The sequence below is a fragment of the Hipposideros armiger genome, unplaced genomic scaffold (genome assembly GCF_001890085.2).
Source record: "Hipposideros armiger isolate ML-2016 unplaced genomic scaffold, ASM189008v1 scaffold_488, whole genome shotgun sequence".
Taxonomy (NCBI): domain Eukaryota; kingdom Metazoa; phylum Chordata; class Mammalia; order Chiroptera; family Hipposideridae; genus Hipposideros; species Hipposideros armiger.
In genome coordinates this window covers 18,550-30,849 of record NW_017731838.1, presented here as the reverse complement: position 1 = coordinate 30,849, position 12,300 = coordinate 18,550, and the positions used below count along the sequence as shown (strand labels likewise).

At 43.7% G+C, this 12,300-nt stretch overlaps 1 protein-coding gene across 1 annotated transcript in view; it reads left to right on the top strand.

Moving 5' to 3' along the window:
- ACSL1 (acyl-CoA synthetase long chain family member 1) overlaps positions 1-5,423 on the top strand; it is a 38,779-nt gene extending 33,356 nt beyond the window's left edge. The window contains exons 12-16 of the mRNA XM_019667178.1: positions 165-295; positions 1,861-2,004; positions 3,089-3,190; positions 3,298-3,369; positions 3,738-5,423. Of these exons, the coding sequence (XP_019522723.1) occupies positions 165-295; positions 1,861-2,004; positions 3,089-3,190; positions 3,298-3,369; positions 3,738-3,878 (590 nt within the window). The 3' untranslated portion in view covers positions 3,879-5,423. The remainder of the gene's footprint in view (positions 1-164; positions 296-1,860; positions 2,005-3,088; positions 3,191-3,297; positions 3,370-3,737) is intronic.
- Positions 5,424-12,300: the final 6,877 nt, after the last annotated feature.

Genomic DNA, 12,300 nt, shown 5'->3' with positions numbered 1-12,300 from the left:
GTAGGATCTCCTCTCTTAACAACTTTCAAATATATGATATAGCAGTGTTAACTCTAGTCATCATGTTGTACATTACATCCCGGATACTTATTTGTCTTATAACTGGAAGTTTGTATCTTTCAACCTCCTTCCTCCAATTCCCACCCTAACCCCGAACCCCTGATCTTTTCCCCTTCAGGTGTGTGTGAAAGGGCCAAATGTATTTCAAGGCTACTTGAAGGATCCAGCAAAAACAGCGGAAGCTCTGGATAAGGATGGCTGGTTACACACAGGGGACATTGGGAAATGGTTACCAGTAAGTGGTCACCTCCCCTGTTCACAGATACTGTTATTCCACTGTAGGGAAGAAAATATCCCATTTGCTGACCATCTGCCACGTGGCAGTGGCACCCTGACCTTTCTCTTCCCCTTCTCTTTGTTGAGTGCTGTGGTGTAGACATTTCTATTTCCTGCAGGGAACAGGTTTATACTCTTAGCATATTTGTGCAGGATTTCCACCTTACCTGTAGCAAGTATGTTTTATTTGGATGTTTGACATCAATTCTGGTTGCTGCTTCCCATTCGAAATCCAGAGAGACTGGACTTTTATGTATCAATGCTGTGCCTTCATATTGCGGCCTTAGTTAAACAAGGTACGGGGCACATTGTGGTAGACTGCCAGGAATATAAGATTGGCAGGAATTTGTGAATACATGTGTTTCTTAGGTGTGTCATCTAGTTTAAAATAGGATAAGTGTTGCATGGATTAGAGCACCTCTTTTGAATTTACTGTGAAGAAATTTCAGAGGCCATCCTAGGAGTGAGAGGCTCAGGCAAGAAGCCACACCCAGAGGTTTGGCCAATTGTGCTTGATGTGGTAACAACCACTGCTGTTTAAAGTTGTTACTGTGTTTAATTGCAAGCACTAAAATCACTAATGTAATTTTTATTATTGTGTATTATAGATTTAAGGTGCTTAATACTCTGAAGTTTTCATTGATTTGAAAAATGACACCCCCCCCCCATTAATTCAGATTTCAGAATACTTAAGCTATTTAGAAATAAAGTAAGTCCTTTTCTCCAGGTTCAGGAGGGATTAAGTATCAGTTCTCATTCTGGCTCTGGTTCTAATGAGCACATCTCATAATCTCTCTGGACCTCAGTCTACGCCTCTTGAAAATGGAAGAGAACTGATGCAGAATGAGAGAACTTGGAAACTTTCCTACAAATGACTTTTAGAAGCATGAGAGTGACCCCGGGTGGTGATGGGTTGCAAGCTGGGTTGGGGTTTGGTTACCAGGGGTGGATACGACTGGCATTTGGCTGGTCTGGCCAGAGATTCTAGCGTCCCCACAGCGTTGTGTGGGTGGCTGACAGACCTTTCCCAAAGGGCCGGGAGTATCCCCCTCCTTCCCCACCGTGAAGCAGCGCTAAAGAAACTGAAATCTATCCTTTGTGTGATAGACACTTACTGAGTCCTTACTCTGTGCAGAGCACCGTGGGAGGGTAGCTCTGCATCTCTGCTCTCAAGGAACTTGACTCAGCTGGAGAGGCACATATATGTTTCCCCTGATTCAGATACGAGACTACATAAACTTGCTAAACTGAAGGTAGCAAGCAAAGAGGTGAAGCGGGGTGAACATGGGCTCTGGAGTCCCTTCTGTCGCCCTCCTTGGCTCAGTGGTCTTGGGCAAGTTACTTAATCTCTTTAAGCCTTGGTTTCCCTCCCTGTAAAATGGCATGACAACTGACCCTGCCTGACAGGGTTATTAAGATTAAATGATAGTGCATAAAAAGTGCCCTGTGCTGTGCGCGATTGATTGATCCTGGGTGGGAAGCAGCCATGGACCTACTCACAGCCCCCTCCCCTCTGATAAACAGAATGGTACCTTGAAGATTATCGACAGAAAAAAGCATATATTTAAACTGGCACAAGGAGAATACATAGCACCTGAAAAGATTGAAAATATCTACACGCGAAGTGAACCTGTTGCTCAGGTGTTTGTCTACGGAGAGAGCTTGCAGGTAGGTGCTTTCTGAGCTGTGAGCTCTGATGCGCAGGCATGGGGAGTGCCTGGTTCTCCGGGGCCTTTAAATGCGATGGAAAGTTTTCGACTGGTGTGAATTGACTTGCATGTGTGACGTGTTGGAATGTTATTTGCCCCTTGGCATTCCTTACCCGGAAAGTTTTTTTTCTCTTTGATTTCCATATTTTTTATTTTACCCACAGTAGTCTGGTGTACCAAGGGAGGGTAAATTAAGATACCAGGGAGTGAGTAACATATGCTTCTAATTTAATTATGAGGAGATAATATTGATATATGGATTTTAAGAAAGTTTAGAATTTTCAAACGTATTAAACCCAACTTATTTGTGATGTACCTCCTCAATCATTTTTGAGAAAAGGGTGGTTGCGAGCCAACATATACTTAAACTTGAAACAGAAGGTCAATATTGTAGTGACATATCTATTTGACAAAATGTCAGACAGATGGTGACAAGGGAGAGAAGGGGGTCTGGTTTCCTGAAAGTTAATCTTATAAATCTTGAGATTTATAAATAACTTCAGAAGAATATTTTCTCATAAGAAAGTGGACCTAGAGTCGGCACCCCAGGTTTGGGTACGCCCTCTCGTAAGAGAGCTGTTCTTTCGCTTCAATAAAAATCTTCGCTCCTCTAAAAAGAAAAAGAAAAAGAAGGTGGGCCAATTTTTCTTGACCTAGAATCTTACCGTGCCTTTGATTTTAAAAAAATTATTATTTATTTATTTATCCAGTATCTGTCACCTTATTTGCTTATTTGACCCTGTTTTATTTTTGAAAAAGTATACACAAGTGTAAATAAAAATTAGGGTTGTGTTAGATTTTGATTTCCGGAGGTTCTTGTAAAACACTTATTGCACAATTCCTGATGCTGTCTGTAATGTAGAGCCCGGAATTCTTAACCTGGGCTCCACTAGTGGACTCCTGGGGCTGGTAAGATGCTCTAAAGACAGAATCTGTAACTTTCAGCAGTTTCCTCCAGGGGTCTGTGATGCAAAATAATAAAGGACCACTATTCTAGAACCTCTGGAACAAACCGTGTAATAACTCATTTGTCTGTGTTAAAGGCATTTCTCATAGGAATTGTGGTGCCAGATGTGGAGACATTATGTCACTGGGCCCGAAAGAGAGGGTTTGAAGGCTCCTTTGAAGAGCTGTGCAGAAACAAGGTAAGGGTCTCAAGCGCACAGTCTACTTCTGTATCTTCACTTTGTCATAAGTGCAAAGTGCAGGGGCCTCCAACACAGAAAATACCTTATTTCTCTTACCTTATTAGGATGTCAAAAAAGCTATCCTAGAAGACATGGTGAGACTTGGGAAGGAGTCTGGCCTCAAACCGTTTGAACAGGTAAGACTTTCATGAAAATGCACAAATTCCTGCAAAACAGGTTTTGGACTTGATCTTTTTATGAGTAGGTTATAGAAGAGGATGAAATGACCTAAAGAAATCCATGAGGAATAAATAATGGAGTGGTTTGGCAGGGGAAGGGATTTCTTTCACCAAGGGTGTGGGTTCTCTTTTCCTGGAGGTCGGGATAAGGTCCTGGATTCTATCCTAATAGGCCACGGCCTTTGTTGAGAGAATGCAGCTGGGCCTGAGGTGAGAGGATGGTTTTGCATAAGGGTCTTTATAGCCCCTTGGGCAGCTTAAGTGCTTTTTAGACTCAGGTTGCATCTGGTTCTCTTTCCTCCTTTAAAGGCCTTGTTTATTTGCAGGTCAAAGGCATTACTCTCCACCCCGAATTATTCTCCATCGACAACGGCCTTCTGACCCCAACAATGAAAGCTAAAAGGCCAGAACTTCGGAATTATTTCAGGTCACAGATAGATGAACTTTATTCCACTATCAAAGTTTAATGGGAGGAGGAAAGCTCAGAAGAAACCACACACCTCCACGATCTTCTGATGGCCTTCACGTTGGTAATTTTGACTACAGCAAGCGTAGGGAAGGGACCGTCCATGTTTGACTTGTGCATTCTGGGTTCTTGTCGTAGGAATATTAGAGGAAATGGAACACTGCCTTACAGTCACCTCGTGTTGTAGACCATGTCTATGGTGATATACAATTTCCAAAATGAGCCTTAAAAATTGTAAAGGGGAAACTATAAATGTGCTAAGTTATTTGCGACTTCCTCAGTTAAAAAGACAGGTGTGAAACTTCTGTCTCCCTGTTTTTCTAACCAAGGGATTAGGACTTTGCTATTTCTGAGATGTCTGCTGCTTGCTGCAAATTCTGCAGTTGTCTGCTGCTCTGAAGAGTACATACAGTGCACTGGAGGAAAACTGTCCCTTAAGAACTGTCCTGGCTGGAGAATGTCACAAGTGGACCAGAGGCGTTTGTTTTTGTTTTGTTTTTTTAATCCCTGCCACCTTCCCTTCCCCATTTCACAGGCACTCTTAAACCCTTCCGTTAAAGAGTTATGAAAGTCCTGCTCTTCTCCACATCCCCTATTGTTCGTGTTGCAGAAGAAGGTTCCCAGGGAAGCAAAGGACAGACCAACTCAGAAGAGCATAGATATTTTGAGTCTCAGATGAATGGCCGCTTGCCAGAGCAAATGGATTCTGGCGCCCACAGAGCAGCATGCTCTCAGATCCTCCTTTCCAGACCTGATTCCTCCCTCCATCCCTTCCCAGGGGTTATGAAAAAAATCTGCCTTAGACTACTGTAAAGACAAGCATTTCAAGAAGGAAATAATTACCTAGAAAGACCATGCTCAACTGTGACGCCTAAATAACTGTCCACTTTATCTTCACTGAACCAGTCACTCTTTGTGTGTGATGGCCAACGGATTTTTAATGTGGTTTTAATATCAAAGGTTCATGTTGTGATTAACTGGCTTTTTTCCCCATAATAAACTCTCAGGCAAGGCATGTCTTTAAAAAGATTAAGGGAATAGATAGACTTGGGTACTTATTGAAATGGACAATAATAAACAAATACTCTTCTATCATCATGCTACCTGATTTCTAATGAAATGTATTTGACAAGCCAAAATTCTAGGATGTAGGAATCTGGAAAACTCATTTCCTGGGATGAACTTCTCAAGGGACTTTTATAAAAGTTAATTTGGGAAATTAGCAGCATTTGACTTTACTGCAAGCCTTTGCCACATGTGACTGAATAAGTTGTCATTTATACATTTAAAGCAATTGTTTGTGGGTGTGTGAGAGTACATGTATTACACAAGCACAACAGGGTTTGCACTCAAGAATTGTCATTGTAGTAACATATCTGGTAGCCTAACTTCATGTGTGTATTCTTAATTGCACAAAAGTCAATAATTTGTCACATTGGGGTTTTGAATGTTTGCTTTAAGTGTTGGCTATTTCTATGTTTTATAAACCAAAACAGAATTTCCAAAAACAATGAAGGAAACCAAAATAAATATTTCTGCATTTCAAGTGAGTGAAGCCTCTCTTTTCCTGTCAGGTGTAGTATTCTGGTCAGCCTTTGAGGTGCACAAGCAAAGAGCAAGCATGGGTCTGGCCTCAGACCACCCCTCCCAGGTGGCTCCTTCTCAGTCAGGCGCTCCCCAGTGCAGCCGCGCTGACAGGCTCTCTGGCCACAGTCCTACTGTCTTGTGGAGAAGAAAATCATGGTGTGAATAATACGGATAATCTTGAAAATGCACATCCTTTGCTGGAAAACTACGTTTCCAGAGACATCGGCTGTAGTTGGTGGTTCTGTGGTGGATTTAAGTCTGTGTATTTTAGTCATTCTCTTACTATAACTGGTTTGGAAGCGGTCTAAGGGCAGCCAGCTTTTTCTTTTTCCTCTATCCCTATTCTACACTGTCATTTTAAAGGTTTTCTTTTCCACAGGTGTTAATTAATCAAACCCCAATTTCTTATATAGCCTGTTGTATTTAAACTATCCTCCCTCCCTTAAACCTTGTGTTTGGTGTGGTGACATTTGGTTTCTTTCTCTAAAGCTCAAGCCCTGTGCACATATCTCTGGTAAGGCTACGAACCCATTCCGCCCTTTTATTTTCGTTCTTAAGATGCTAACTTGTCTTATCTTACCTTTTTCTTCCTCTCTTCCCTTATAAAGTGTGAGCTTCTTTAGAGTACACATTACCTTTCTTTTTCCCTCTCTTAGCACCGAGAACAGCACCTAGAAACTAGTAGGTACTCATTAAATAAGTCTTGTTGGAACAAATAGTTGGAATTTTGAACAAAGCTTCTCTTTGTAATGAGGTTGACATAAACACAGGTTTTTCTTTTTTAAAAAAATTACAGCAAAATCCACATACAATTTACCATCTTAATCCTTTTTAAGTGTGCAGTTTGGTGGCATGAAGTGCATTCACATTGTTGTGCTACCATCACCGCCCCCCATCCACAGAGCTGCTGTCATCTTACAAAACTGAAACTCTGGGGCCGGCCGAGTGGCACGATGGTTGAGAACTGGCTTGGGATGCCAGAGGGCCCTGGTTCGGATCCCACATATGAGGGCCAGTGACACTGCCCTCTACAGCTAAGGACAGCAACTTGTCTGTTCCCCTTCCCCCAATTCCCCAGCACTGTTCTCATACCCCCAATTCCCCAATAAAAATCTTTAAAAAACAAACAAAACAAAACAAAAACGGAAACTCTGCCCGTTAAACACTAACTCCTGCTCTCTCCTTCCCAACCCGATAATGAAATTCTATTTTCTGTCTATATGAATTTGACTACTCCAGGTACCTCACATAAGTGTAATCATGCAGCATTTGTCCTTTAGTGTCTGGCGTATTTCATTTAGCAGAGAATGCCCGCAAGGTTCATCCATGTTGTAGCATGTGTCAGAATTTCCTTTTTTAAGGCCGAATAATATTCCAGTATATGTAGATGCCATATTTTTGTTTATCCACTCATCTGTTGATGGACATTTGGGTTGTCCCCACCTGTTAACAAGTGTGAATAATGCTGCTTTGAACAGGTGTACAAATACCTGTTTCAGTCCCTGCTTTCATTTCTTTTGGCTATATACCCAGAAGTAGAATTGCATACAGTAATACTATTGGGTTGTCAGAAAAGTCATGACGCATTTTTGCAACGAAAAACATAGAAAAAGTATGTCATGACTTTTCTGACAACCTAGTATGTTTCATTTTTTGAGGAACTGCCATGTTATTTTCTGCATCGCTGCACCATTTTACATCAGCAATGCACAAGGGTTCCAGTTTCTCCACATCCTCCCTATTACTTGTTCGCTTCTGTTTTGTTTTTGTTTTGTTTTTTATAATAGCCATCCTAATGGATGTGCAGTGGTATGTCATTGTGGTTTTGATTTGCATTTCCTTCATCACTAGTAAGGTTGAGCATCCTTTCATGTGCTTATTGGCCATCTGTATATCATCTTTTCAGAAAGGTCTATTCAAGCCCTTTGCCTAGTTTTAAGAATTGGGTGGTTGTTTGTTATTGAGCTATCAGAGTTCTTTATGTATTATGAATATTAATCCCTAAACACTTTTGGATTTTTAACTTTCATGGTGCAGTTTGGGGTCAATGCCTGCTCAACAGCAATAGCTACACAATGGTCCTCATCCAACAAATCAAAGCCACCACAAAGGCCCAGTGTTCTCTGTCTCAAACCCATCTCTCCAGCCAGAACAGAAGAGAAGAAATCTGGTTGACTAGAAATGAGGCAGCCCTGTCTTCTATCCAGGCCTCTGTGTGCTAAGCTCCTTTCAGTAACTGCCCTGAGAGCTGCGTCTACCTGCAGAGCCTGAGCCGGGAGGCCCAGACAGCAAGTGCTTATCCAGCAGCAGTAACCCTGATGCCCTCCGAGCTCATCTCGCCCCTCCCTGCAGGCCCAGCTACGACACACCCTCCCTCTGTATCTAAACTCGGAAACGCAGTTTGTTTTTAAGTATATTTGGCATTTGGTAGCTACATATTTTTGCCCCATTGCCAATTTTTAGATTACTTACAATAATACTAATAACTGAAATGTATTGAGTATTGTCACATGCCAGGCACGATTCTTAGCATTTTACACAGATGACCCATTTGATGTTTACAACCCTTCGAGCCGAATGCTATTATTGTCCCCATGCTCCAGATGAGGAAATGGAAGCACACAAATAATGTAATCAATGCCATGAACCCAGACAGAACTGGAACCAAGCAGTTTAGCTCTAGACACTATGTTCTCAACCTCATGCTGTGGATGTTTCTTCTTATGTATCTTTGGCAGTGAACTTTCTGACAAAATGTATCATTGCATTGTTTCTTCGTGCCAAGAGTTCTGCCTCCGAGCTTCAGTACAAAGAGCTTTGATTCCTATGTAAGAATTGTTCTTTAGTATAGTAGGGCAAATACTGTTTCCTAACATTTTATTCTGGCTTTACAACTTATCAAAAATTAAATATGGCTGCTCCCTGTGATGTTGGCAATCCCAAATCCATTAAAGACCAAAAGTTTGGAAGAACAAACCACTCTATTTGAGGAGGAAAATATGTATAAAGCTGGGGTCACAGACATATGGCAGGTTCATGAGATCCCTTAGACGTTCTAGGAGTCATTGACTATGGAGGCAATAATAGCTACAGGGATTGCAGATTTGCTGGGGGCAGCATGTATGCTATGCTGCGTTCTTTACTTACATTTTCATTTCACTCTCACAAAACCCCTGATAGGCCAAGGGACTTAATAGGTAACCTGGGGAACCAGGAAACCTGGATAGGAAGTAGAGGAGGGCCCAAACAGAGGACTGGGGGTCCTTGATATTTGAATAGGAGTTAAAGAAGGAGCTGGCAACAGGGATTGAGACTTATATGCCATGAAGGAAGGTGGGAAACCAAGAATGCAATCTCCCTGAAGCCAAGAGAGGAAAGTGCTTCAGGAAAGGAGGGAAGGCGTCAATTATGTCATATGCTGTTAAAAGGTGGAGATGGAGAAATGGCTGCTGGATTCCGCAGTGTGGCAACCTGGGCAACAGTGTCACAGCAGTGTAGGGAGACCAGAGCCTGTTGGGAGCGAGTGGAGGCATGAACTGGGAAGTCAAGGAAGAAGGGTGGACAGCTCTTTTTTGAAGTTTTATCATGAAGGAAATTAGATGAATGGATGGTAACTGGAGAAAGATGGGAGGTTGAGAGGTTTGCTTTTGTTTGCTGGTGGTGGAGGTTTTTAAAATGGGAGATACTAGAGCATAATGATATGCCAAAGAGAATGGCCCAGGAGAGAGGAGAGAGAGAGAGAGAGAATGAATGAATGAATGAATGCAGGAAAGAGGGGAAGAGTGCTGTCCTGAGAGAGAGGATAGGAAGGTATTTTTTTTCATCACAGCACGAGGGGATATAGAGAATGTGGGGCAGATGTAGGTAGATCTGTGGTGACTGAGGTAGAAAACTTAGGGAGCTTCTATCTGGATACTGCTATTTTTATCTCCATTGAAGTATTATCCCTTGTTATGGATGACAAAATTGAGCCCTGGTGAGATCAGGTCACTTGTCCTAGAAAGTGACTGACCTGGATATTCTGACTCCAGGGCATCTCTGTCCTGGGGCACCTGTCTTGTTGTCCCTTCCTCTTCATGGTATGGTGCCCAGTGCCCTGAGTATCCTGAGCGCCCAATCACTGTGTTGGATGTTTTCTCAATTAGCCAGTCCTCAGGTGCAGCCATACTTTCCAGGGCAAATATACCTGTTCACAGTGTTTCGTGTCACAGGTGGAGGACAGTCAATGCCTCTAGCCCTGGAATTTCTTTTTCGTGTTTTCATCCAGATTTCCAGGGCTTGTTTCTTTTCACAGCAGCATAAGCAGAAAAGAAGCCTGCCAGGGTGTCCCCAATTGCTGGGTAGAGCAGATGGACAGAGGGCAGGAAGCCCTGGCAATACCTTAAGAGTTGGAGGCCAGGGGTCTGTTAGACTGAGCAGGCCTGGTGTCCCTCCCATTCCTCAGCCTGCAGCCCCCCCTGTATTTATTACGGGAAGTGGAGTGGCTCCTGAGTCTGACTGAAGGGGCCTCCCCTGAGCTTTCCAGCTGAGGCAGCTCCTCCAGGTCTTCTCTCAGCAGAGCTGTCTCAGCAGCTCCAGGTTAGGGGGAGCCTGCAGAGATGAAATCATGAGGGCAACCCCAGCCCGCCACTCCAGCTGTCCTATCACCCTGTATCCTACAGCAGATGCCCAAATCTGGGTTCGAATTGAACTCACTTGACCCACCTTACTTATTATCCATTATTTGTCAGAAAAAGAAATCCAGGTTTTCCCTTTGACTTTGAACTCCTTCCAACTGCTGACTTGCTCAAATGGTAGAAGTTTGCTAGATGAATTCTGCTTCTCAACACTGTACTTCAGATATAGAGGGATTCTGTTCTTGACTGGAAACAGGATTTTTTTTTTCACAAGTATAGTTTGCATGTAAGTTCTTAGCCACTCTCTTTAGCTGAGATTTTTAATGGGGTGGAGGGTGGGGTGGGGGTGGGGTTCGCTGTCAAATTTCTCAAACAGGAATCGCCCTTGCTAAACAGTAAGGCTGCTGCATTTCCCCCCTAAAACTCCAGACAGGCTTCTGCTTTTCAGGTGGCTGGTTCGCATCGGAGCGTGAGTCATGGAGTGCCAGCGGTGCCCAGCCACAGGGGTATTTAAGCACTACACACCATGCGAGACACACGTGAAGTGTGTGGGAAACCAGTTTGCTCACATTCTGCATTAGGCAACGTGTGCAGACTCAGAGGAGCTCTTGTTTTTGAGTCTCTTGCTTTCCCACACCCCTGATACTGCTTTCCTCCACCCTGCTGCACTCCTGCCAGTACCTCAGCCCCGCCCGGCTGAGTCGTCAGGGGGCCCTGCTTTTGGAAGCATTTCCAGGGTTGCCCCAGGCAGCCTCAGCCCCCACAGCCTGCCGATGCTTTCTCCTGTCATCTATCAAATGTGTCCACTGCCCCGTCCCTTGTCTCTACTGCCTTTTCAGGGCACTGGCCATCTCTTGCTGGGACAACCGCACCGGCCTCTGAATTGACGTCCTTGTCTCCTATATTGGTCGGCAGTAACTCACTCACTTTTCCTCCACTCTGCAACAAGAATGGTTTTTCTGAGTCACAAGTCTTATCACATGATTTCCCTGCTTAATCACTCAGAGATCCCCCATTGCTCCCAAGACTGAACTGCTTAATGTACTTACAAGGAGGGCTTCTCAAACTCTATTGTGCATCACATCCCCTGGGGATCTTAAAATTCGGATTCTGATTCAATAAGTCTAGACTCAGGCCCCAAATTCTGCATTTTCAATAAGCTCCTAGGTAATGCCAATGCTGCAAGGAGCTGGAGGATCCACACTTGTGTCCCTAGCCTCATCTTTTGCCACCTCCCCAACTCCAGCCACACTGAACTTATTCTAGCTCCCAGAATGCTTCACGCTCTTGCTCACCACTAGGCCTTTGAGAGTGCTCTCTCCCAGGAGCATTCTCTTACCCTAGCCTGGCTGGCTCCTACTTCTTTATTTCAGTTAGATCATAGAGGTCACTTCCTCTAGGAAGCCTTCTCTGATTCTCCAAGCCCAGGAAACAAACTGTTGAGCATGTGTATGGCCTGGCAGGGATGTGAAGTGGAGAGGTACGGTGGTAATGATCCTTTTATGCTAAGTTACAAGGTCAGAAGGGTGGGTGAGCTGGCCTGTGAGAGGTATAGGGCAGCAGCCAGAGAATGAGGGGAGCTCTTTCCTGCTAGAGAAGGTTCTAGGAAGGGTTTTGTGTCAACTGAGGGTTAGAGGAACGTTTGTCTGACTTGAGCTTGTCTGAAGGGTCATTGGCTGATGGTACCTTGGCACTGATGCTACTTAATTCTCAGCTTAGCAGAAAGGGTCACAGAAGTAAGGACACTAGTTGCTCAAGACTCTCTGACAAGGTCAGCCTCACCACTGTGTCCTCAGACCACCCAAAAGTAGTGTCAGCGTGAGTAAGGTGATGAAAAGGATGAAAACTTTTTTCAGAAAGTTCTTTTCAACCACAGCTTGAGTGAGAATCATGGAGAGAAGTCCCTACTGTAGAAATTTTATTCTGGGACATTTTCCCCCCTTCCTTAAGAAAATACTTTTCTTTGGGGGTATCCTTTCATTTTATTTGCTCTGCTCGTTTGGCCCTTTTACAAGCCTGAGTTATAAAATTACTTCCTATGCAGGTTAGAAGTCACTTATTCCTTAGCTAGAGAAATCCTGGATTTTGCTAGAATGCTCTGGCCAGGATTCCTGCACCAGACTCTCCTAGCCCTGCAGGGAGCAGGGAATGGAATCTGAGACATGTGACACTGCAAGCAGTGATGTAGTGGTCAGACCTATTTAGCCATGTGATCTCAGC